The sequence below is a fragment of the Oncorhynchus clarkii genome, chromosome 7, assembly GCF_045791955.1.
Source record: "Oncorhynchus clarkii lewisi isolate Uvic-CL-2024 chromosome 7, UVic_Ocla_1.0, whole genome shotgun sequence".
Classification (NCBI taxonomy): Eukaryota; Metazoa; Chordata; class Actinopteri; order Salmoniformes; family Salmonidae; genus Oncorhynchus; species Oncorhynchus clarkii.
Window position 1 is genome coordinate 6,541,587 of NC_092153.1, and position 27,284 is coordinate 6,568,870.

The 27,284-nt window shown below is 46.5% G+C and overlaps 3 protein-coding genes across 3 annotated transcripts in view; 2 read left to right on the forward strand and 1 right to left on the reverse strand.

Moving 5' to 3' along the window:
- The window catches only part of LOC139412770 (kalirin-like), a 67,855-nt gene extending 52,455 nt beyond the window's left edge, over positions 1 to 15,400 (reverse strand). Inside the window, exons 1-7 of the mRNA XM_071159471.1 lie at positions 14,911 to 15,400; positions 7,182 to 7,256; positions 6,826 to 6,940; positions 3,266 to 3,458; positions 2,293 to 2,516; positions 1,854 to 2,181; positions 1,293 to 1,415 (exon numbers count right to left, since the gene is read on the reverse strand). Coding sequence (XP_071015572.1) covers positions 1,293 to 1,415; positions 1,854 to 2,181; positions 2,293 to 2,516; positions 3,266 to 3,458; positions 6,826 to 6,940; positions 7,182 to 7,256; positions 14,911 to 14,977 — 1,125 coding nt within the window. The 5' untranslated portion in view covers positions 14,978 to 15,400. The remainder of the gene's footprint in view (positions 1 to 1,292; positions 1,416 to 1,853; positions 2,182 to 2,292; positions 2,517 to 3,265; positions 3,459 to 6,825; positions 6,941 to 7,181; positions 7,257 to 14,910) is intronic.
- Positions 15,401 to 18,503: 3,103 nt separating this feature from the next.
- On the forward strand, positions 18,504 to 22,128 carry LOC139414052 (ropporin-1-like). The gene is made up of 7 exons (XM_071161928.1): positions 18,504 to 18,572; positions 19,987 to 20,170; positions 20,544 to 20,697; positions 21,002 to 21,119; positions 21,272 to 21,433; positions 21,576 to 21,757; positions 22,018 to 22,128. Exons 2-7 carry the CDS (start codon positions 20,131 to 20,133, stop codon positions 22,082 to 22,084), a joined length of 723 nt encoding a protein of 240 aa, XP_071018029.1. The 5' UTR covers positions 18,504 to 18,572; positions 19,987 to 20,130; the 3' UTR covers positions 22,085 to 22,128.
- Positions 22,129 to 23,898: 1,770 nt separating this feature from the next.
- LOC139414053 (ADP-ribosylation factor-like protein 6-interacting protein 6) lies at positions 23,899 to 26,458 on the forward strand. Its single transcript, XM_071161929.1, has 4 exons — positions 23,899 to 24,348; positions 24,499 to 24,552; positions 24,769 to 24,901; positions 25,465 to 26,458. Exons 1-4 carry the CDS (start codon positions 24,192 to 24,194, stop codon positions 25,556 to 25,558), a joined length of 438 nt encoding a protein of 145 aa, XP_071018030.1. The 5' UTR covers positions 23,899 to 24,191; the 3' UTR covers positions 25,559 to 26,458.
- The last annotated feature ends 826 nt before the right edge of the window (positions 26,459 to 27,284 follow it).

Below are 27,284 nucleotides of genomic sequence, written 5' to 3' on the forward strand. Positions count from 1 at the left end.
ACATGGCTACCCATGTATTTCCATGGAAATATAATGTTTATTTGGAAAGTAATAAATATAGAGATATTTTTAAAAGCATTCATGATTTGTGTAAATGTAATATACTAACTATTACTCTTGTTAAAAATATGAAATGGTATTACATTTGTTGAAGAACACATTATGACTTGTTTAGGACTCGAAACTCAAAGTTTAGGATTTGAGATTTGACTTGATACTTGACGGTCTTGACTTGAGACTTGACTTGGACTTGCCTGTCTTGACTTGGGACTTGACTCGGACTTGCCTGTCTTGACTTGGGACTTGAGACTTAATTGTGACTTGTAAAACAATGACTTGGTCCCACCTCTGCTAAAGGGTAACAGAATGTCTGTACCATGTATGATAAAGGGTAACAGAATGTCTGTACCATAGAGTTGATGATAAAGGGTAACATAATGTCTGTACCATATAGTTAATGATAAAGGGTAACAGAATGTCTGTACCATAGAGTTGATGATAAAGGGTAACAGAATGTCTGTACCATAGAGTTGATGATAAAGGGTAACAGAATGTCTGTACCATAGAGTTGATGATAAAGGGTAACAGAATGTCTGTACCATAGAGTTGATGATAAAGGGTAACAGAATATAGTCTGTACCATAGAGTTGATGATAAAGGGTAACAGAATGTCTGTACCATAGAGTTGATGATAAAGGGTAACAGAATGTCTGTACCATAGAGTTGATGATAAAGGGTAACAGAATGTCTGTACCATAGAGTTGATGATAAAGGGTAACAGAATGTCTGTACCATAGAGTTGATGATAAAGGGTAACAGAATGTCTGTACCATAGAGTTGATGATAAAGGGTAACAGAATGTCTGTACCATAGAGTTGATGATAAAGGGTAACAGAATGTCTGTACCATAGAGTTGATGATAAAGGGTAACAGAATGTCTGTACCATAGAGTTGATGATAAAGGGTAACAGAATGTCTGTACCATAGAGTTGATGATAAAGGGTAACAGAATGTCTGTACCATAGAGTTGATGATAAAGGGTAACAGAATGTCTGTACCATAGAGTTGATGATAAAGGGTAACAGAATGTCTGTACCATAGAGTTGATGATAAAGGGTAACAGAATGTCTGTACCATAGAGTTGATGATGAAGGGTAACAGAATGTCTGTACCATAGAGTTGATGATAAAGGGTAACAGAATGTCTGTACCATAGAGTTGATGATAAAGGGTAACAGAATGTCTGTACCATAGAGTTGATGATAAAGGGTAAGGGTAACAGAATGTCTGTACCATAGAGTTGATGGTGAAGTGCTGGTGCTGGGTCTGGAGTTCCAGGGCATGCTGGTGGTTGAGGCCAACCTCTGTCTGACTCTGCAGGAACAGATCCTTACTGTGGGCTATCCACTCGGACATCTACAACACACACACACACAGAGGGTTACACATCCACACGCACGCACGCACAGGCACGCACACACACGCACACACACACACACACGCACGCACACGCACACACACACACACACACACACACACACACACACACACACACACACACACACACACACACACACACACACACACACACTTCATCTATTTAGACATGTACAGAATAATGGAGAACGGGAGAGAGAGAGAAAGAGAGGGGGAGGGAGAAAAAGGGAGGGTTGTCTGCCAATCGACCTGCTGTCTCCACCACTGCTGTTCATTCAGACAACAGATGGTCACTACCAGCGGGCTCTAAACTGTACCACCACAGGGAGACTTATACCTTTGTCTCTTCTTCTCTCTCCCTCTGACTCCCACACATACACACACACACACACTCTTTCCCCACCCATAAACACACACCTTGGCAGCGTCCTGTTCGTATAGATGCAGCTGTAAGGTCTGGTCTAGGTGTGCTTTCCGTTCAGTCCAGCTCTTCTGCAGGTGTGTCCTGGCAGTCTGCAGCCTCTCCAGCAGGGCGGCCACCTTCGGAGCTACACTCTGGAAATCAGCCCCGCCCGACAACCAGCTTCCGTAACCTTGGTTACTGCTGGGCACGTCGCTAGGGGCTTCACCGCTGTGGGCAGGGCCAAGACGCATGCGCTGGAGCAAGCTCCGCCCCTCACGGTCGATGGCATCGATGGGAGCCGTGGCAACGGTGGTACGTAGTCGGCCATGCTCCTCTAGCAGCCTGGTCAAACACACACACACGCACACACGCACACACACAGCTTGAACACACACACACAAAAACATAGCTTACTGCACCAGCCACACACACACACATCTGCATCTGTCTTACTTGCGGGCCTCATCCACGCCCTGGGGCTCGCCTACGCGGGTCAGCCCAGCCTCCAGCTGCTCTAGCTGGGCCAGCAGTTGCCCAGCAGCCCCTGAGAACTCTTCCAGGCCCAGCCGTAGCTCTGTCCACTCCACATGGTCATACTCCAGAGAACCGCACAGGTCAGAGGTCAGCTGGGACGGGTCCACCAGCTTGGACAGGCCCTCCACCGACACTAGACTGGTCTGGAGGGAGAGGGGAAAGAGAGAAGGAGAGAGGAAAGAGAGAGGGAGAGAGGAAAGAGAGGGAGAAAGGAAAGCGAGAGGGAGAGGGGGAAAGAGAGAGAGAGATGGGAGAGAAAGTGATGGGGAAAGAGAGAGGGGGAAAGAGAGAGGGAGAGGGGGAAAGAGAGGGAGAGGGGTAAGAGATAGGGGCAAAGAGAGAGGGTGAGAGGAACAGAGAGAGGGAGAGGGGTAAGAGAGGGAGAGGGGTAAGAGATAGGGGCAAAGAGAGAGGGAGAGAGGAACAGAGAGAGGGAGAGGGGGAAAGAGAGAGGGAGAGAGGAACAGAGAGAGGGAGAGGGGGAAAGAGAGAGGGAGAGGGGTTAAGAGAGAGGAGAGGGGGAAAGAGAGAGGGAGAGGGGGAAAGAGAGAGATAGAGGGGGAAAGAGAGTGAGAGAGGAACAGAGAGAGGGAGAGGGGGAAAGAGACAGAAAGAGAGGGGGAAAGAGAGAGGGAGAGAGGAAAGAGAGAGAAAGAGAGGGGGAAAGAGAGAGGGAGAGAGGAAAGAGAGAGAAAGAAAGGGGGAAAGAGAGATGGAAAGGGAGAAAGAGAGAGAGAGGTGAAAGAGGGAGGGAGATGGGGAAAAAGACAAGGGGAGAGGGAAGAGAGAGGGGGTGGGGCACGAGGATTGAGACAGAAAGAGAGAGAGATTAGAGAAATGGATAAATTATAGTTAGGAACAATAAACAGAGGCACTCCACACATACACACACCTCAAAGGTGAGTTTGGCGCTGCCCAGGTTGGTCTTGTGTTTCTGCCAGAAGGTGTCTGGTTTGATGATGAGGGCCGTGTGAATGTGGGCGGAGAACCCCTCCTGGAGTGTCCGTAGCAACGGCTTGACGCTCTCCCACTTAGAACCACGCATGTCTACGACCACCGTGAAGCCCCTGGCACTCACGTCATCACTGAGAAGAGAGAGGATGGGAGAGGAGATGGAGGGGGTCAGGAAGAGCGAGAAACAGAGAGGGAGAATCAAGTAGAGAGAGAGAGAGTAAAGGAGGTGGAGTGTCAGGGAGAGGGAGAGCGGGGATATATCAGTGTGAATTATGAGGGAAGAGAAAGATAAACTGACAGTGGGATACAGGGATGATGCTATAGAGATAATACACTGACGGTGTGATACAGGGATGATGCTATAGAGATAATACACTGACAGTGTGATACAGGGATGATGCTATAGAGATAATACACTGACGGTGGGATACAGGGATGATGCTATAGAGATAATACACTGACGGTGTGATACAGGGATGATGCTATAGAGATAATACACTGACAGTGTGATACAGGGATGATGCTATAGAGATAATACACTGACAGTGTGATACAGGGATATAGAGATAATACACTGACAGTGTGATACAGGGATGATGCTATAGAGATAATACACTGACAGTGTGATACAGGGATGATGCTATAGAGATAATACACTGACGGTGGGATACAGGGATGATGCTATAGAGATAATACACTGACAGTGTGATACAGGGATGATGCTATAGAGATAATACACTGACAGTGTGATACAGGGATGATGCTATAGAGATAATACACTGACAGTGTGATACAGGGATGATGCTATAGAGATAATACACTGACAGTGTGATACAGGGATGATGCTATAGAGATAATACACTGACAGTGTGATACAGGGATGATGCTATAGAGATAATACACTGACAGTGTGATACAGGGATGATGCTATAGAGATAATACACTGACAGTGTGATACAGGGATGATGCTATAGAGATAATACACTGACAGTGTGATACAGGGATGATGCTATAGAGATAATACACTGACAGTGTGATACAGGGATGATGCTATAGAGATAATACACTGACAGTGTGATACAGGGATGATGCTATAGAGATAATACACTGACGGTGGGATACAGGGATGATGCTATAGAGATAATACACTGACAGTGTGATACAGGGATGATGCTATAGAGATAATACACTGACAGTGTGATACAGGGATGATGCTATAGAGATAATACACTGACGGTGTGATACAGGGATGATGCTATAGAGATAATACACTGACAGTGTGATACAGGGATGATGCTATAGAGATAATACACTGACGGTGTGATACAGGGATGATGCTATAGAGATAATACACTGACAGTGTGATACAGGGATGATGCTATAGAGATAATACACTGACAGTGTGATACAGGGATGATGCTATAGAGATAATACACTGACAGTGTGATACAGGGATGATGCTATAGAGATAATACACTGACGGTGTGATACAGGGATGATGCTATAGAGATAATACACTGACAGTGTGATACAGGGATGATGCTATAGAGATAATACACTGACGGTGGGATACAGGGATGATGCTATAGAGATAATACACTGACAGTGTGATACAGGGATGATGCTATAGAGATAATACACTGACAGTGTGATACAGGGATGATGCTATAGAGATAATACACTGACAGTGTGATACAGGGATGATGCTATAGAGATAATACACTGACAGTGTGATACAGGGATGATGCTATAGAGATAATACACTGACGGTGTGATACAGGGATGATGCTATAGAGATAATACACTGACAGTGTGATACAGGGATGATGCTATAGAGATAATACACTGACAGTGTGATACAGGGATGATGCTATAGAGATAATACACTGACAGTGTGATACAGGGATGATGCTATAGAGATAATACACTGACAGTGTGATACAGGGATGATGCTATAGAGATAATACACTGACAGTGTGATACAGGGATGATGCTATAGAGATAATACACTGACAGTGTGATACAGGGATGATGCTATAGAGATAATACACTGACAGTGTGATACAGGGATGATGCTATAGAGATAATACACTGACAGTGTGATACAGGGATGATGCTATAGAGATAATACACTGACGGTGTGATACAGGGATGATGCTATAGAGATAATACACTGACGGTGTGATACAGGGATGATGCTATAGAGATAATACACTGACAGTGTGATACAGGGATGATGCTATAGAGATAATACACTGACGGTGGGATATAGGGATGATGCTATAGAGATAATACACTGACAGTGTGATACAGGGATGATGCTATAGAGATAATACACTGACAGTGTGATACAGGGATGATGCTATAGAGATAATACACTGACGGTGTGATACAGGGATGATGCTATAGAGATAATACACTGACAGTGTGATACAGGGATGATGCTATAGAGATAATACACTGACAGTGTGATACAGGGATGATGCTATAGAGATAATACACTGACAGTGTGATACAGGGATGATGCTATAGAGATAATACACTGACGGTGTGATACAGGGATGATGCTATAGAGATAATACACTGACAGTGTGATACAGGGATGATGCTATAGAGATAATACACTGACAGTGTGATACAGGGATGATGCTATAGAGATAATACACTGACGGTGTGATACAGGGATGATGCTATAGAGATAATACACTGACGGTGTGATACAGGGATGATGCTATAGAGATAATACACTGACAGTGTGATACAGGGATGATGCTATAGAGATAATACACTGACAGTGTGATACAGGGATGATGCTATAGAGATAATACACTGACGGTGTGATACAGGGATGATGCTATAGAGATAATACACTGACGGTGTGATACAGGGATGATGCTATAGAGTTATAGAGATGGAGAGGTAGAATAACTGTGATAGTGTTACCTGGGTATGATGCAGGGGTAAAGGGATGGACAGATAGAGAGATAAAGTGATAGAAGGAGTGTTACCTGGGTATGATGGACAGATAGAGAGATAAAGTGATAGAAGGAGTGTTACCTGAGTAGGGTGGACAGAGAGAGAGATAAAGTGATAGAAGGAGTGTTACCTGGGTATGGTGGACAGATAGAGAGATAAAGTGATAGAAGGAGTGTTACCTGGGTATGATTGACAGATAGAGAGATAAAGTGATAGAAGGAGTGTTACCTGGGTATGGTGGACAGATAGAGAGATAAAGTGATAGAAGGAGTGTTACCTGGGTATGGTGGACAGATAGAGAGATAAAGTGATAGAAGGAGTGTTACCTGGGTATGATTGACAGATAGAGAGATAAAGTGATAGAAGGAGTGTTACCTGGGTATGGTGGACAGATAGAGAGATAAAGTGATAGAAGGAGTGTTACCTGGGTATGGTGGACAGATAGAGAGATAAAGTGATAGAAGGAGTGTTACCTGAGTATGGTGGACAGATAGAGAGATAAAGTGATAGAAGGAGTGTTACCTGGGTATGGTGGACAGATAGGTGACCAGTCTGCTTAGATCCTCCTGTTTCACTCGGTCATGATTGGTCCGCGCTGGGAAGGTGAGGATGGGCCCGCCTCTCTTGTCCCTCCCCCCTGGGACAGTGACATCATCAAAAAGCAACATAACACATCATTACCAGAGAGGTTTTGAACCAAGACACTCAACTAGGACATATACCGTGTCAGCCTAGGGGAGGGGCTTGGTCGGACAAGGGTAAGGAGTTAGGTGAAGGGACAAGGGAACGTAGCAAGGGAACGAAATGGAGCAAGGGGATAGAGGGAGCTTGGAAAAGAGACTAGGGAACAAAATGGGACAGGGCCGTACTCAACTCACCTGAAACAAAGGCCACTTTTTCCCTCAGAACTGTCAGCACATCCACCGCTCTCACCCCCTCCCCCTGCGCACCCCCTAGAGAAGAGAGAGAGGGAGGAGGGGGAGAGGGAGAGAAGAGAGAGAGGGAGAGAAGAGAGAGAGAGAGGAGGGGGAGAGAAGAGAGAGAGAGAGGAGGGGGAGAGGGAGAGAAGAGAGAGCGGGAGGAGGGGGAGAGGGAGAGAAGAGTGAGAGGGAGGAGGGGGAAAGGGAGAGAAGAGAGAGAGGGAGGAAGGGGTGAGGGAGAGAAGAGAGAGAGAGAGGGAGGAGGGGGAGAGGGAGAGCAGAGAGAGAGGGAGGAGGGGGAAAGGGAGAGAAGAGAGAGAGTGAGGAGGGGGTGAGGGAGAGAAGAGAGAGAGGGAGGAGGGGGTGAGGGAGAGAAGAGAGAGAGGGAGGAGGGGGAGAGGGAGAGAAGAGAGAGGGGAGGAGAGGGAGAGAAGAGAGAGAGGGAGGAGGGGGAGAGGGAGAGAAGAGAGAGGGGAGGAGAGGGAGAGAAGAGAGAGAGGGAGGAGGGGGAGAGGGAGAGAAGAGAGAGAGGGAGGAGGGGGTGAGGGAGAGAAGAGAGAGAGGGAGGAGGGGGAGAGGGAGAGAAGAGAGAGGGGAGGAGAGGGAGAGAAGAGAGAGAGGCAGGAGGGGGAGAGGGAGAGAAGAGAGAGAGTGAGGAGGGGGAAAGGGAGAGAAGAGAGAGAGTGAGGAGGGGGTGAGGGAGAGAAGAGAGAGAGGGAGGAGGGGGTGAGGGAGAGAAGAGAGAGAGGGAGGAGGGGGAGAGGGAGAGAAGAGAGAGGGGAGGAGAGGGAGAGAAGAGAGAGAGGGAGGAGGGGGAGAGGGAGAGAAGAGAGAGGGGAGGAGAGGGAGAGAAGAGAGAGAGGGAGGAGGGGGAGAGGGAGAGAAGAGAGAGAGGGAGGAGGGGGTGAGGGAGAGAAGAGAGAGAGGGAGGAGGGGGAGAGGGAGAGAAGAGAGAGGGGAGGAGAGGGAGAGAAGAGAGAGAGGCAGGAGGGGGAGAGGGAGAGAAGAGAGAGAGTGAGGAGAGGGAGAGAAGAGAGAGAGGGAGGAAGGGGTGAGGGAGAGAAGAGAGAGAGGGAGGAAGGGGTGAGGGAGAGAAGAGAGAGAGGGAGGAGGGGGAAAGGGAGAGAAGAGAGAGAGGGAGGAGGGGGTGAGGGAGAGAAGAGAGAGAGAGGGGAGGAGGGGGAGAGGGAGAGCAGAGAGAGAGGGAGGAGGGGGAAAGGGAGAGAAGAGAGAGAGTGAGGAGGGGGTGAGGGAGAGAAGAGAGAGAGGGAGGAGGGGGAGAGGGAGAGAAGAGAGAGGGGAGGAGAGGGAGAGAAGAGAGAGAGGGAGGAGGGGGAGAGGGAGAGAAGAGAGAGGGGAGGAGAGGGAGAGAAGAGAGAGAGGGAGGAGGGGGAGAGGGAGAGAAGAGAGAGAGGGAGGAGGGGGTGAGGGAGAGAAGAGAGAGAGGGAGGAGGGGGAGAGGGAGAGCAGAGAGAGAGGGAGGAGGGGGAAAGGGAGAGAAGAGAGAGAGGCAGGAGGGGGAGAGGGAGAGAAGAGAGAGAGTGAGGAGGGGGTGAGGGAGAGAAGAGAGAGAGGGAGGAGGGGGTGAGGGAGAGAAGAGAGAGGGGAGGAGAGGGAGAGAAGAGAGAGAGGGAGGAGGGGGAGAGGGAGAGAAGAGAGAGGGGAGGAGAGGGAGAGAAGAGAGAGAGGGAGGAGGGGGAGAGGGAGAGAAGAGAGAGAGGGAGGAGGGGGTGAGGGAGAGAAGAGAGAGAGGGAGGAGGGGGAGAGGGAGAGAAGAGAGAGGGGAGGAGAGGGAGAGAAGAGAGAGAGGCAGGAGGGGGAGAGGGAGAGAAGAGAGAGAGTGAGGAGGGGGTGAGGGAGAGAAGAGAGAGAGGGAGGAGGGGGTGAGGGAGAGAAGAGAGAGAGGGAGGAGGGGGAGAGGGAGAGAAGAGAGAGGGGAGGAGAGGGAGAGAAGAGAGAGAGGGAGGAGGGGGAGAGGGAGAGAAGAGAGAGAGGGAGGAGGGGGTGAGGGAGAGAAGAGAGAGGGAGGAGGGGGTGAGGGAGAGAAGAGAGAGAGGGAGGAGGGGGTGAGGGAGAGAAGAGAGAGGGAGAGGGGGAGACAGAGGGAAAAGAGAATGAGGAGGGGGTGAGGGAGAGCAGAGAGAGAGGGGGGAGGGGGAAAGGGAGAGAAGAGAGAGAGGGAGGGAGGAGAGGGAGAGAAGAGAGAGGGAGGAGAGGGGGAGACAGAGAGAAAAGAGAATGAGGAGGGGCAGACAAGGTGATATAGACAGATAGTTACATTTCAAATATCCCTGTAAACCCTACTTAGTTCCTCGATCACAAATGAACAGCCACATCAACAACAATCTCCCCTGGAAACAGAGGGAGAAAAATAACTAGGGTTTGAGCAGCAGGCTGTAATGACACTATCACATTAAATGACTGTAAATAAATGTGTGTGTGTTGTGATTATGTGTATGTGGTGTGTATAGGTTGCTGTGACAGCATGTAGACAGCAGACAAAACCCATCTGGTGTTTAGGCCTGTTAGTGTAATCTGATGTGGGTATAATCCTGACTGGAACAGCTGGGGCACTGGGGCATAGGGCAGGGACAGAGGTAGGGGGGATGTTTGCAGAGGGGACATGTGTCTGTGTTAGTGTAAGCTGGAGCACTTGTGTGCGTGTGCGTGTGTGTCTGTGTGTGTCTGTGTGCGTCTGTCTGTGTATGTGTGCGCGTGCGTGTGTGTGTGTTTCTGTGTGTGTGCGCGCGTGCGTGTGCGTGAGTGCATGCATGTGTGCGTGTGTGTATGTGTGTGTGAGCGCGTGTGCGTGAGTGCGTGTGTGTGTGTTTCTGTGTGTGTGTGTGCGCGCGCGCGTGTGCATGCGTGTGTGTGTGTGTGTGTGTGTGTGTGTGTGTGTGTGTGGTTCTGCAGTCTCCCATACAGTACCAGAGGAAGTAGAGTGAAGGGACAAACCTTCTCACCTGCCTTTCCTCAGGCTGTGTGTGTGTGTACAGTATTTGGAAAGGGTAGGGGTAGCAATGGATGACAGAGAGAAAGGGATGAAGGGCAACGTTGGAGGGAGGGGGAGGGAGGGAGGGAGGGAGGGAGGGAGGGAGGGAGGGAGGGAGGGAGGGAGGGAGGGAGGTAAGAGTATGTAGCTCAAGGGGTCTAGCTGACCTCTCCACGTCACTAAGAGGTTATTCTCTCACTGTATACTGTTTATCTGCTCTGCAAGCAAACCATCACGTGTGTGTGTATGCATGTGTGTGTGTGTGTAGTTGTGTGTGTGTATGAATAGTAGGTGTGTGTGTGTAGGTGTGGTGTGTATGTGTGTGTGTAGTTGTGTGCATATAGGTGTGTGTGTGTGTGTGTGTGTGTGTGTGTGTGTGTGTGTGTGTGTGTGTCCAAGACAATAACATTCTAGTCCACATTAGAATGTCATTGAATGTCATTGTGATGAAACATTTTGTGACAGAATGGAGGAAATAGCTTGCTGAATGTTGTTTGTTGAAAGGTTTATGTGTGTGTGTGTGTGTGTGTGTGTGTGTGTGCACGCCTTTGTGCGTACATGTGTGTTACAGACGTTTTGGCTTCTCCTTATCGATTGTGAATTCACCCATGAAAACGATGGAAAGAGGAAGCACAAAGAAATGAACATGAAGGAGTGAAGGACAGGAAGAGGAAACCAATGTGACAGGAAGCGTGGCACTCCAGACTTCCTATAACACAGAACTCCAGGGAGTGGCAGGAAGTAGAAATAAAATAATTGTACCAAACCAACCGACGCGCTGTTTATCACACACATCGATACGCACACACACATACATACACACGTACACATGCAAACACACACACACCAAGACTAATAACTCCCTGCGGCTGCCAGCCGGTGACTGGAAACATCACACACCCCAATACGTTCCATATAACAGGCAGACAGGGCAGGATTTAACATCTTCAGGTAAAGTGGAAGATTAACAGGACTGTTTCATATCTTTATCTTTGCATTTATATGTTCTCTATTCCCCTCTGAAAACGGCAGGTGCTAACGCTTAGTCACGCTGGCCCTGTAACCGTGCTGCCAGATGTTTACCCTGCAAGACTAAAAGAGCATTGCTTGTACAACCACACACACACCGCACGCAGACAGACAGCCAGACGGTGTGCAGCCGAAGGCGGATTACTACTACTCTGTGTATCTGACAGAGAATCTGACACACACACGGCTAAACAGACCAGGCTGGTCACACGAAAGAGCAGGCCAGGCCACAGACAGCGCACCACCGCAACACAGATTACAACTACACTACGAGATTGAGAATAAAGCACACAGACACACACACACACACACAGACACACACACACACACACACACACTATTCCTAAGCAGTTTATAGACAACACTGCAGTGCATTCATCACCACCAGTGTACCCCCAGACAGGGAGGCTCTGAATGCTCTATATACACTGTATATACAAAAGTATGTGGACACACCTTCAAATTAGTGGATTTGGCTAATACAGCCACACCCGTTGCTGACAGGTGTATAAAATGTAGCACACCGCCATGCAATCTCCATAGAAAACATTGGCAGTAGAATGGCCTTCCTGAACAGCTCAGTGACTTTCAACGTGGCACCGTGATAGGATACCACCTGCCCCGGTCAATTGTCAGTGCTGTTATTGTGAAGTGTAAACTTCTAGGATCAACAACGGCTCAGCCGCAAAGTGGTCGGCCACACAAGCTCAGAGAACGGGACCGCAGAGTGCTGAAGTGTGTAAAAATCATCTGTCCTCAGTTGCAACACTACCGAGTTCCAAACTACCTCTGGAAGCAACGTCAGCACAATAACTGTTTGTCGGGAACTTCATGAATGGGTTTCATGGCCGAGCAGTCCCACACCAGCCTAAGATCACCATGCGCAATGCCAAGTATTTCTTTGGTTTGTTTTGTTTTTTTTTGCTCTGCTGTACGGAATCTGGACACTTCTCTTCATGGCTCCTCGTACTCTCTCCTGTCTGTTTGTGTATCTGGTCTTACACACTTGTTCTTCATTTCTAATAAAACTTAACTCTTTGCTAACCTGTAGCCCCTCCCTCTCGTAGACAAGTCAGGAAAAGCAACATGCCTCATGTTTTTGGGTTAAAAAGTAGAAAGCAATGCCAGGAAAACACGACCTGCCCAAATGCATAGTGTCAGGAATAATGTTCTGGGGATGTTTTTCACAGTTCAGGCTAGGCCCCTTAGTTCCAGTGAAGGGAAATCTTAACGCGACAGCATACATTGATATTCTAGACAATTCTGTGCTTCCAACTTTGTGGCAACAGATTGGGGACGGCCCGTTCCTGTTTCAGCATGACAATGCCCCCGGGCACAAAGTAAGGTCCATACAGAAATGGTTTGTTGAGATTGGTGTGGAAGAACTTGACTGGCCTACATAGAAACCTGACCTCAACTCCATCGAACACCTTAGGGATGAATTGGAACTCCGACTGCGAGCCAGGCCTAATCGTCCAACATCAGTGCCCGACCTCAATAATGTTCTTGTGGCTGAATGGAAGCAAGTCCCCATAGTAGTGTTCTAACACAGTGGAACCCCTTCCCAGAAGAGCGGAGGCTGTGGGAGCAGCAAAGGGGGGACCAACTCCATATTAATGCCCATGATTTTGGAATGAGATTTTCGAGGAGCAGGTGTCCACATACTTTTGGTCATGTAATATACAGTATATATACTGTGTGTGTGTGTGTGTGTGTGTGTCAGTCATCTAGGAATGGGCCATAATGGCACTCATTCACCATGAATTAATATCACCAGCATGATTATTACACTAGCATGCTAAAGGCACAGAGGACTGAGCAAGGGGAGTGTGCACCAACAAATCCTTTGGGACTGCATCCCAAATGGCACCCTATTCCCTATATAGTGCACTACTTTTGATGAGAGCCCTATAGGCCCTGGTCAAAGGCAGTGCACTATAAAAGGGAATGGGGTGCCATTTGGGATGCAGTCCTGGTATCCAAGGTGAGTAGGCCCCTCTGTGCCGGTCTATTGATGTAGTGTGTGTGTGTGTGTGTGTCTGTCTGTACTGAGGCAGGTTTATCCATCTCAGTGGGAGAGACACCTAATCCTGAGCATAAACAGGGCATTAACACACCGCTGTGTTTGAATATTCCCAGCACAGGGACCAATGATAACCTTAGGAGGAAGAGGGGGAGAGAGGAGGGGAGGGGAGGGGAGGGGAGGGGAGGGAGAGGGGGAGAAGCGTTGAGAGGAAGAGGAGGAATGAAGAGAAATTAAGAGGAACCCTTCACTGATCGTTGCGAGTAGCAGCCAGGAAGCAGATCACAGGCGCGCTGTGACAACCTCTCCCTCCGTTCTCTCCATGTCTTACAATGCCCTTAGGATGAGACAGCCTACTGGGATGCATCTCAATAGTCTTAAGTCCTTTCCCTCTCAATATCTATTTTCCTCCATCTGACGTGAAACAATGTTGCTTTCACCCATCCTGTGTTTTTCAGGTCAGTGCTGATGAAGGAGAAGATATCATGGACGAAAAGAGGCATGAAGAGGAAACAATTTAAGAGTATTGAGACATAGCCCTTATATTCCTCACTAGGCTGTAGTCCTCTCCTTTTGGCCAATCAAGGGGATGAGGCATCCACCACAGTGTGTTGTCCAGTGTCTTCAGATCAGTGTAGATAAAGGAGAGGAAACTAGGAGAGGACCCCTGTTTAGACTAGATGCAGCCCTGTGGACCAGTTGGGACCTCTGCCATCCATGCTCACTAGAGAGAGCGCACACACACACACACACACACACACACACACACCTTATTTCATGTCTGATAGTCATGCATAATCATCATGTGTGTGTGTGTGTGTGTGTGTGTGTGTGTGTGTGTGTGTGTGTGTGTGTGTGTGTGTGTGTGTGTGTGTGTGTGTGTGTGTGTGTGTGTGTGTGTGTGTGTGTGTGTGTGTGTGTGTGTAACGGTAGCTAGTGTCTTACTCCACACACAGCTGCGGTAACATGTTTGCTCCGATACAGTGGCCTATAGCAGCTGTACATGCTTACTACACACACAGAGAGGATGAATGGAAGTGCTGACGATTTAACATCACGGCGAAAAGCCTCGGGCCTGTGCTCGGCCGTTTGTGGATTGTATAAAGATCAACGCGAGACAGAATACGGTCAAATAAACATTCACATAGATTATGTGGGTGTGTCTGTATTGATATCGTTTTATAACACCGCGGATCAAATGCTGCAAGCTACATAGAACATATATAGGCAATGCTGCTACTGTACTCCCTCTCTCTCTCTCTCTCTCTCTCCCTCTCTCTTTCTGTCTCTCTCTCAATTAAATTAAATAGGCTTTATTGGCATGGGAAACATGTTTACATCGCCAAAGCAAGTGATCATGATGGATCCTCAATCACACAAACTGACCAAAAACTCAACGTATATGCTTCGTCCTCCCTGACCATGCACGCTGCGGTGAAATAGTCTAATTCTATAATGGGATGAATATACAGCTCTGCCAATGCTATTTCTCACGGTAACGGACAGGCACATTCCTGCACGGTAACGATAGGCTACATCCACCCATACCCGGGGCCAGGCAGCTGTGACCAATCCCTCCGGTTTAGCCTTTTCACCCATTATCGATCTCGGCACGGGATGCCGTTAACACCCAGCCTGCCCACCTGCTTTGGCCAACCCGTCCTGACCGGCTTCGCCGGGTCCGGTTTGGGCAGGGTCCCCGGGATTCATCCTCTCCGATAGATCCTCCACGCCTTCAACGAGAGGCTGGCCGGTTCTTTTTTTTTCTTCTTTTTTGAACCCCTCGGTATGCAGAGATGGTCGTTACCGGGAGAAAGTCAGTCAGTCATCGCGCGGCCCCGTCCCCATGTTCTCTTCTGTATCCTAGCAGCGATTCTCGTCCGTAGTCGCGCGCATTCCCGTTCCTCCGCTACTGTCACCGTGATCCTGCGCGGCATCACATCACATCATATCCCACGGTATCGCCTTGCGCGCTTTTGTTCAGTAGTTGACTAGTAGGCCTACCGAAAACCGAGGCGAAAGCTCGTGCAGCATGCTCCATTACTAGCCAACTACAACCGACCTACCGACCAATCTAACAATAGCGTTATACCGAAACGCACCCGGTGCAGATGACTCGGGCTCAGCTGACTGCATGAGCACCGACAGTCCCGAGCCTGTCCATGCACGGCGCGTGCAACCGGAGGCGAGGCAGGCCCGTAGTATAGACTACATACGTTGCCTGAAGTGATTCAAGAAGAACATCATCGCTGTGCTGTAGGAGGGGCTTTCCCTTATTCCCTGGCAGGCACTATAAAATCAATGCGCTCGATCTATGCCGTCATTCATCCACCAGTCTTCACATACCAAGGACGATGGCAACATCATGGTTTGCTTTGTTCTTCCCAGATTAGAGAAGAGGGGGCTATCTTAATGGGGTCAAGCTGCCTATATTTGATGCTGATTGCATAGCCTAGAGAAGCTACCCTTTGGTTATTGCATCACCAGCCAGCCTCCTCTTATTTATAAAAGCAGTAACCGCCTATCTAGAAAAAAACACCGTTCCCGGTGACATCACTCAATTAACCGTGACACCCGCAACATCAATGTGTCGCCCGCTGTGGTTGTGTAACCTACTGTTATCGCCTCCCAACAACAGACCAAACCTCCCTCTCATCTCCACACACACACAAACACACACACACACACACACACCATTGGAGGCTGCAGAGGGGGGGGGGGGGGGCGGCTTATAATAATGGCTGGAATGGAGCTAATGGAATGGCATCAAACACCTGGAAACCATGGAAACCAAGTGTTTGATGTATTTGATAACATACCACTCAGTGGCAACCGGTCCTTCAGGGCAGGTGGGGAAGAAACACCTGTTTAGCTAAAATACGTTTTTTTTAAATCATTGACTTTATAGAGCCGCATACAAACATGGTCTCTGTTTTGCTTTCTTGAGTAAAGCAGCTCAAAATGCAGGTGTTTCAGTCTAGCTCAGTGCTTTCTGTTGTGGTGGGGCAGCCAACGAAAATATGGAGTGTAGGGGTTGGTAATGTTCTGTAGTTGCGCCGTGATTGGCTCAATGTTCTATCACTCATGGGGACAACGTCACTGCAAAATCTATGGGGAGAGCTCGAAAATTCAAGCCCCTTGGGTGCTGCCATAGATTTACATTAGAAGTGCCCATCCAAGAAGGCTCAAGGTTACCGGCCACAGATAAAATGACATCAAATCACGTTATATCTATCGTAGACTTGATTTGACTGATCATGTCAACATACTTTCAAAATGTTAGCTAGCAAGCTGGACAAGCAGCCATCATAATGAATCAAGTCGACAATCTACTGGCAAATCCTTTTCCATCCTTGTCATATGAAGAGAAATGATAGATAAAATGTATCGGTGCTCATCAGCCAATTCAACAATGAGTGGTTTGGAATGAATCAGTGGCTAACTGTAAGTGTTGGAAAGCAATCACTAGCCTGCTATTCAGTGGAGTGAGAGTGTGGTCCAAGTTTGGGTTTAAGGGTCTCTTTTCCAAGCTTAAATGGATAAACATTCACATGCCTTGGGCCAGAAAAGGTTGAATACATTGGCCATGCTGTCAATCCAGCATGACTTAAGCCGTGTTCAAAACAACTGGAACTGGGAAATCTCAGACTTCAGTGAGTTCAAGACAACTGGGAACTTGGAAAAAAACGAGCTCCGACTGGGAAAATACGCTTTGAACGGTCATCCAACTCGGAATTCCAAGTCGGGAACTCCGGCCTCTTTCTAGATCAGACCGAGATGCAGACAGTTCGAAGTAACAAAACTTTATTACAAAAAACGGGGCAGGCAAACGACAAGTCAAGGGCAGGCAGAGGTCAGTAAATCCAGAGCAGAGTCTGAAAGGTACAGAATGGCAGGCAGGCTCAGGGCAGGCAGAGGTCAGTAATTCAGAGCAGAGTCTGAAAGGTACAGAATGGCAGGCAGGCTCAGGGCAGGCAGAGGTCAGTAATTCAGAGCAGAGTCTGAAAGGTACAGAATGGCAGGCAGGCTCAAGGTCAGGGCAGGCAGAGGTCAGTAATCCTGAGCAGAGTCACAAGGTACAGAATGGCAGGCAGGCTCAGGGCAGGCTGCTTATATGCCCCATCTATTTATCCTTTGGTTCTTTGGTTCTTTGGTTCTGACTTGGTGTACAGGGAGAATACTGTAAGAACGGCCCATGTTCTGAATTCTGGCGCTGTACATTTCAAAAGTGCTGAACAAATAGTTATATTGACTACGTCCGTCCTAGCTCGTTCATTAATGTCTTTATCGAAATTAGGGATTGCCTCTTATCCGTTTGTCATTCCCTTATGCCATAGTTTTTACATCTCTGTTGTCAGTAGAAACCACATTTGATTAAGCAAGTCAGCCATATCAGCTATGTTTGATAAAAGGTAGTAAATGGGGCTGAATGAACTATTTCGCTGCCAGACAAGGCTCCACTGATAGCCAGGTGTAGCGGTGGTAAGGATTCACTCCATGGTGCTGAAAACAAAAGCTCCGTGTCGGGACAGCTTTATGTAGGCCCTAACATTTTGTGGGCTCTGTTTGTCACCGTTATTGTGCAATTAATATATTGTTTAGTGTTGTGTAGTGGCTTTGCTGGTATGCATCTAAAATTGGTTTGGGGATTTTGCCCCACCATGATTTACATGCTAAAATCGCCACTGACTCAGCTCCAGCCATTACCACAAGCCCGTCCTCCCCATCTAAGGTGCCACCAACCCCCTGTGACTCACACATATGCAAGCAAGCAGGCGCACACACACGTGCCCCATCTATCTCTCCCTTCCCTTCTACATTTTGCCTTTTTAATTAAATCTATCATTGCTTTATAATATGGATGTACATGATGATTCATGTCTGTCAAATATAAAAGATAAAAGGTTAAAGGGAATGTTGGCATATCTGATATCACTTTTAGTTTAACTAATTTATCTTAGGAAAGTTATATAGCCCTACTATTCGATTATAGGTAGAATGACTCAAGGTAAACTATCGTCTCGTATAGATCAACTGCTATTCTACTGCGAAAATGTCCCAGAAATGTCTGTCGAGAGCTGCAAATGATAAAACATGAGGAAATGTCGCCCCAGTGCTGACATTTGTTATTTTTCATTTCACACACACCCAGGACGCACACACTGTGACGTCACAATTTCCGCCTGTTACGCGGGAATCACAAACTGATACAAAATAACCGGCGCATCACCTGCTACTGTTCTTCCCGCTTTCACAGCGTTTACGTCGTCTGATCAAGCGCAGAGAACTGCACCGTCTTTTACAGGTTAATTATTTAATTGATTTACATGGTTTTCATAAATTAATCCACAGTTATTAGTGGGCTATAGGCCTGCCATTTAAAAGGCCCAGTGCAGTCCAAATTCAGTTTTCCTGTATTTTATATAATAATGTACAACAGCTGATGAAACTAACACTGTAAAAGTGAGCTTTTTTTGTATCAGTGTTATTTCCTGATAGTTGCTTATTGAATATACAATCTACATAGGACCTTCTAATCAGGTGGTTTGCATAGGCGTGAGTTTCGGTTTTCCATGTTGACATCGTCATGCGGGAGTTCCAAACCTCACTATTCAGCGTTACCCTCCCCACTCAGACATTCCTAGCTAAATTCTTGCTTTTAAAATGTTTTTTTGGTAAAAAGCCACACTACCAGTCAAAACTTTTAGATCACCTCCTCATTCAAGGGTTTTTCTTTATTCTTAACATTTTCTACGTTGTAGAATAATAGTGAAGACATCAAAACTATGAAATAACACACATGGAATCATGTAGTAACCAAAAAAGTATTTAACAAATCAAAATATATTTTATATATGAGATTCAAATAGCCACCCTTTTCCCTGATTACAGCATTTCAATTAACAGGTGTGCCTTCTTAAAGTTCATTTGTGGAATTTCTTTCCTTCTTAATGCATATATTTTAAAGTGGGGCTGAACTTCCTAATTTAGCCTCTTTTTCTTCAACCAGTTGTGTTGTGACATGGTAGGGGTGGTATACAGAAGATAGCCCTATTTGGTAAAAGACCAAGTCCATATTATGTCATGAACATTTCAAATAAGCAAAGAGAAACGATAGTCCATCATTCTTTAAGACATGTAGGTCAGACAATACAGAACATTTCAAGAACTTTGAAAGTTTCTTCAAGTGCAGTCGCAAAAACCATCAAGCGCTATGATGAAATTGGCTCTCATGAGGACTGCCACAGGAAAGGAAGACCCAGAGTTACCTCTGCTGCAGAGTTTATTAGAGTTACCAGCCTCAGAAATTGCTGTCCTAATAAATGCTTCACAGAGTTCAATTAACAGACACATCTCAACATCAACTGTTCACAGGAGACTGCTGCAAAGACACAACTAGTAAAGGACACCAATAATAAGAGACTTGCTTGGGCCAAGAAACACGAGCACATTAGACTGGTGGAAATGTGTCCTTTAGTCTGGTGTCCAAATTGGAGATTTTTGGTTCCAACCGCCGTGTCTTTGTGAGACGCTGTGTGGGTGAACGGATGATCTCTGCATGTGTATTTCCCACCGTAAAGCATGGAGGAGGAGGTGTTATAGTGTGAGGATGCTTTGGTGGTGACACACTTAACCAGCATGGCTACCACAGCATTCTGCAGCGATACGCCATCACATCTGGTTTGGGCTTAGTGGGACTATCATTTGTTTATCAACAGGGCTATTTTACCAAGAAGGAGAGTGATGGAGTGCTGCATCAGATGACCTGGCCTCCACAATCCCCCGACCTCAACCAAATTGAGATGGTTTGGGATAAGTCGGACTGCTGAGTGAAGGAAAAGCAGCCAACAAGTGCTCAGCATATGTGTGAACTCCTTCAAGACTGTTGGAAAAGCATTCCAGGTGAAACTGGTTGAGAGAATGCCAAGAATGTGCAAAGCTGTCAAGGCAAAGGGTGGCTATTTGAAGATTCTCAAATATAAAATACATTTTGATTTGTTTTACAGTTTTTTGGTTACTATATGATTCCATATGTGTTATTTCATAGTTTTTATGTTTTCACTATTATTCTACATGTAGAAAATATTAAAAATAAATAAAAACCCTTCGGCTGATTTTAATATAAATCTATTACAGTACGGTACTTCATTGTTAACAATAATTTATTTGATATTGACTTAAAAATGACTGCATTGGGCCTATAACATTTTTATTTTAGAGTCAGGCAGATATTGCAAGAATGAGGTTAAAATACCATTTTCTTTTCACCATACAGGTGTTTTTGTTGCCACTGGTTCCCATTCTGGGTTTAGAATGTCTCACACAGGTAAAACAGTGGTCATCCCTCCAGAGCTCCCCGGCATTCTGAAGCAGTTCACCAAGGACGCCATCCGGACACAACCTGAAGACCTGCTGGAATGGGCCACACTGTGAGTAGCTTGAAGTTATGCCTAGCCACTGATCCAAGGTCAGTTTAGTATTGTAGCTTCTGAGAGGAGAAGGATGAAAATTGGCCCTTGACCTCGTCTGCTTCCCAAATGAAACCGTATTCATCACATAGTGCACTACTTTTGACCAGGGCCTATAGGGGACAAAGTCCACTGATCTAAGGTCAGTTGTAGCTGAACTGTGTGGAATATATGCCTGCATACATTCACTATAGTCCTCCAAGATCAGGATTCCTGCTCTGCTGTATTAAACCCAGTATTGTGCTGGTATGCATGTCTGCTACAGGTACTTCAGTGCTCTGGTCCAGGGGAAGACGTTACCTGTGAACAGGACACCAGACACAGTGGTAACCCCCAACACCATGGACCTCACACCTGAGGTACTCACCACAATGCACGAAAAGGTACCGGGCCACACACACAAACACACCACAGCTAGACACACACATGCATGACTCACGCGTGTGCACACACACACACATAAACGTGAACTCTCTCCCTCTCTCTCTCTGTCCCCATCTCCCTACCCCCTTCTCTCTCCCCTTCCCCTTCCCAGCTACATAAGAATGGCACAGTCAGTAAGAAGGAGGTGAGCAAGCTGTGGCGGTCGTTAGGATTGGCTGACGACCTTCTCAGACACATCATGACAGTGGGCTGCTTCGGAGACCAACTCGACTGGATAAAATTCTTCGCCCTGTGCTGCAGCTATCTGGGAGGGGTACATATGATGTTGTGCATGCATGCAAGCATACACTCATGCATGCATGTTGCACACACACACACACACTTAATAACATACAGACATTATCAAATGACCTTTGGGCCCGTTATCTTGGTGACCTCTGACTTCTCTCTGGCAGACGATCAAGAACGCCATGACCCACGCGCTGTACATCCTGAACTCAGACAGCTCGTGTAAGCCCCCAGACGCCTGCGTCCCCTTCGAGACCTTCCGCTTCCTATACTCCTACCTGGCAGCGGTGGACAAAGAGGTGTCCCAGGCCCAGATAGACCGAACCATTACCTACTTGGAGGCTCAGGCGTGAGTTGAACAGTTACACAACTACACAAAAAACAACACAGCTACACAGCTATACAACTACACAACAACACAGCAACAAAAAAAATACACAGCTGCAAAACAACTACACAACAACTACACAGAGACACAACTACACAACAACTACACAGCAGCTACACAGTGAAAACAAAAGCTCTCAAGTACCAGGAGACACAGGTGTGAGAAACAAAATTGACTTCGCACAAAATGTGTGTATCTCTGACTGTCTGTCTGTCTCTCAGGAAGGCGCGTGATGGGATGGTGAAGGTGTCGGACTTCGTCAACAGTCGTAAAGTGCGTTTGGGATAGACTCACCCTCTTTCCCCTTTAGAACTTTGTTCTAATAAAGATGGTTCCAAAGAAAAACTCTGTTATTGCATCAATATCAGAGGACAGTGTTTGTGTATATCCTCCATCAATATCAGAGGACTGTGTTTGTGTATATCCTCCATCAATATCAGAGGACAGTGTTTGTGTATATCCTCCATCAATATCAGAGGACAGTGTTTGTGTATATCCTCCATCAATATCAGAGGACAGTGTTTGTGTATATCCTCCATCAATATCAGAGGACAGTGTTTGTGTATATCCTCCATCAATATCAGAGGACAGTGTTTGTGTATATCCTCCATCAATATCAGAGGACAGTGTTTGTGTATATCCTCCATCAATATCAGAGGACAGTGTTTGTATATCCTCCATCAATATCAGTATATCCTCCATCAATATCAGAGGACAGTGTTTGTGTATATCCTCCATCAATATCAGAGGACAGTGTTTGTGTATATCCTCCATCAATATCAGAGGACAGTGTTTGTGTATATCCTCCATCAATATCAGAGGACAGGGTTTGTGTATATCCTCCATCAATATCAGAGGACAGTGTTTGTGTATATCCTCCATCAATATCAGAGGACTGTGTTTGTGTATATCCTCCATCAATATCAGAGGACAGTGTTTGTGTATATCCTCCATCAATATCAGAGGACAGTGTTTGTGTATATCCTCCATCAATATCAGAGGACAGTGTTTGTGTATATCCTCCATCAATATCAGAGGACAGTGTTTGTGTATATCCTCCATCAATATCAGAGGACAGTGTTTGTGTATATCCTCCATCAATATCAGAGGACAGTGTTTGTGTATATCCTCCATCAATATCAGAGGACTGTGTTTGTGTATATCCTCCATCAGTATCAGAGGACAGTGTTTGTGTATATCCTCCATCAATATCAGAGGACAGTGTTTGTGTATATCCTCCATCAATATCAGAGGACAGTGTTTGTGTATTACATGAAGTGAAAAGTCAATCATGAAAAGTCATCACTGATTGAGGCTGCCACAAGAGGCCAGAAACACATAGTAAAAGTCAAACATAGAGATTAATAGAGGACTCTAGTTCCCAAAAGCCCGTTTTAGCATAGGCAACACTATAATGGGACACATACAATGTTGCGTTCTCTAACTATCTCTAGTCCAAGCCAAATCCTGAGAGATTGGTCACTGTCGTATTTGTCAGATTAATACATTGTATAAGATTTGTATTATTGCAGAGATGGGAGGATTCAAGGAAACAGACAGAGTTGCACGTCGTTTAAAAAAAAATTAAACCATATAGACAGAGTTAAGACAACGGGTTTACTGTTGATAAAATAGGCAACAGGTTTTCTCAAACGTTTTCATTTCTGACCAGGTAGGTGCACGTAATTTAAAAAAAATCTGGTCTGGACAGTTGTGCTACAGATATATTTGGCCTAATGTATGGGATATATACAGAATAATCATTTCTCTTTATTTTAGTGGATAATCACCCGTTGAAGTGTCTTGGGGTAAGGAATGTCCCTCAGTCGAGCACCTGAGTCCATTTTGTTCAAGCTGGGCTGAGGCGTGTTTTGGTACACTTTCTTTCAACGTGTGATACATTGTTTGATAATGATGTTGCAAATTGTTTAGCTACACGGTGCTCTGCTGAACGTCACTCTAGGTCAAGTATAGATAAGGTGTGCCCTACTGAACATTGGTGAGAAAAGAAGATGATAGACGTGTTCAAACCAATAGACAAGATGTTCGTTGGTTGCTTCAGGGAAAGTTATGCTATTCGGTTGGATTTACGTTTTTAGGGCGGGTTTAGTTTTCGGATACGGAAGAGGAAGGAGCTATGTTTTGAAAGCAATTGTCAGAAGTTTAGAAAGTTACGAAAAGGGGACTTGTTGAAATAATTTTACATTACATTATTTACATAGGGCAGTGATACTATTAAAATACATCCTAATTCTATTTTAACAACGTGCGTGTCACTAATTGAAGGAAGGCAGTTTGGGGGAGGAAACTAACATCGCTACGTTGATATCTAGCGTGTGCTTGCTTTGACAACTAGTTAAACGTTTTTGAATTGTATTACTTGACTTTTACCAAGATGGACATACAACACCGGCAGCGTCCGGTCAAACCGGACCAGAGTTTTTGGGAAAACCGAAGACTGTGGACCGCAAGGATTTTCTCCATGCTCTGCTGTGCAATGGTGATGTCGGTCGTTGCAGTATTCTGCGCCTTTGTTTACCTAATCTTGAAAGGTACATCGTCTGTCAAGAGTTACAGAATTTCTAGTCGCGGATGAAGACCCTCTTGGACAGTAGCTGAATGATATTGCTTTCTGTTAATTGTTATGTAAATATGTCATCTTGTCACTTCTGTATACTGTTTGTTGTGTGTTTGTGTTTCAGAGATGCAGAATGAGAGAGTGATTGGAGAGGATGGCTCAGAGGTTAGACTCCTAGGCAAGTACAGGTCTGTTCACAAATGTTCATACACACAAAGCCTCCAGAATAGAAAATTAACAAAACATGTTCCTCTCTCTCTCCCCTCCGCCCCACCTTTCTCTCTCCCTCCCCTCCGCCCCACCTCTCTCCCCTTTACCCCCCCCCCCCCCCCCCCCCCCCCCCCCCCCCCCTTCTCTCTCTCCCTCTGTCTCTCTCTCCTCCCCCTCTCTGTAGGGTTCTGGAGTGTTCTGGTCATGTCGGTGCTAGCAGGGTTCTGCTGCTGTAGCTTCACATGGACCATCACCTACTTTGACTCTTTTGAGCCCGGCACGTTCCCCCCAACGCCCCTGTCCCCTGGCCACCTCAGGTAACGCGCGCACACACGGTTCATGATAATGGCTGGAATGGAGTCAATGGAATGATATCAGGCATATCAAACATGTGGTTACCATGTAGTTGATACCATTCCACTGACTCCATTCCAGCCATTATTATGAGCCGTCCTCCCCTCAGAAGCCTCTACTGACTAACCTACATTCCCTAACTCTTCCACTGGCCTTAGCCTAATTCTCTTGTCCTTTTCCTAACTCCTCTTGTTCCATCGCTCCCTGTTGTCTCCCAAGCCCAGATAGCAGGACACACACGTGTGTAAAGAGAATAATGACATATAGAGAGCTTGGGACTATAATGTTCTATCTGTATTTTAGTCAACATGTAGTTATTGAAACAGCCTTGTTCTGTTCAATGTTCTCTACCTATACAGTAGTCTAAATACCTCAGTTCAAAATGTCTGACACCATTCAAACCAATGAGGGTTCAGAACTTTAAAGCCAATTATCTCATAATCATCTTTTTTCAGATAGAACCTTACAGTCCCAAGCTGTCTATGTGTTGCCACCTTTGATGTCTAATTGTGTGTGTGTGTCTCAGGCAGGTGACAGGTCACTCCTTCCACATGAGCTACAGTGTGGCGGTCCTAAATGGCATTGTAGCGGCGATCACCATCATCTGGAGCCTTACCTGACCTTACCCACAACCCCCCTGTTCTACCTGACCTTACCCACAACCCCCTGTTCTACCTGACCTTACCCACAACCCCCTGTTCTACCTGACCTTACCCACAACCCCCTGTTCTACCTGATCTTATCCACAACCCCCTGTTCTACCTGATCTTATCCACAACCCCCTGTTCTACCTGATCTTACCCACAACCCCCTGTTCTACCTGACCTTACCCACAACCCCCTGTTCTACCTGACCTTACCCACAACCCCCTGTTTTACCTGACCTTACCCACAACCCCGTTCTACCTGACCTTATCCACAACCCCCTGTTCTACCTGACCTTACTCACAACCCCCTGTTCTACCTGACCTTACCCACAACCCCCTGCTCTGACCCACAACCCTCTCACCTTACCCAGAACCCCTTGTTCTACCTGACTTTACACACAATCTTTCCCATGTGTAAGTGTACATATCAAGAGAAGCAGTAGAACATGATGTGATACTATGAGACAATGTGTCCAGTACTAAAGTCAGCATCTCACTCACTAGCTCCTTGTCATTTGGTTCTCCATGCTGTCCATTTCTTGGCCAAGTCCCAGGCTGATGCAGTGTTGAGTCCCAGGTTTCTACAAAGTCAGGATACCTTTTTTAATGTACTGTATATTGTGATATATCTAGGCTAAAGAGGTTTTTGTGCCAAATTAGTGCTATAAAGAGAACATTTAAAATATTAAATGTGGCTCACACATTCTAAATCTATAGTTTATTGTAAGTCTAATATATAACCTGTAGAGGTATGTTCCATGCAGTGTATCTGTGCATTTGACTGTTATTCTCACTGAACCACTGAATGATGCTTTCACTGTCTCTCCTTCCCACACTGTCTGTACTACTGAACAGTAAAGAAGCTCTCACCTGCCTTCTGTATCTTTTCTCCTATCTGAAATGATGTCTCTTACACGCACGCACGCACGCACGCAAACACACACACACACACACACACACACACACACACACACACACACACACACACACACACACACACAGGCCCTCAGCAGGATGTCCATTCCTTCCTTGATCTCACCTTTATCCTCCTCACAACACACCAACAACTCCTGGACACACACATAGGGAACAACTCCTGGACACACACATAGGGAACAACTCCTGGACACACACATAGGGAACAACTCCTGGACACACATAGGGAACAACTCCTGGACACACACATAGGGAACAACTCCTGGACACACACATAGGAAACAACTCCTGGAGACACACATAGGGAACAACTCCTGGTCACACACATAGGGAACAACTCCTGGACACACACATAGGGAACAACTCCTGGACACACACATAGGGAACAACTCCTGGACACACACATAGGGAACAACTCCTGGACACACATAGGGATAAACTCCTGGATACACACATAGGAAACAACTCCTGGACACACACATGGGGAACAACTCCTGGACACACACATAGGAAACAACTCCTGGAGACACACATAGGGAACAACTCCTGGAGACACACATAGGGAACAACTCCTGGACACACACATAGGGAACAACTCCTGGACACACATAGGGATAAACTCCTGGATACACACATAGGGAACAACTCCTGGACACACACATAGGGAACAACTCCTGGACACACATAGGGATAAACTCCTGGATACACACATAGGAAACAACTCCTGGAGACACACATAGGGAACAACTCCTGGAGACACACAT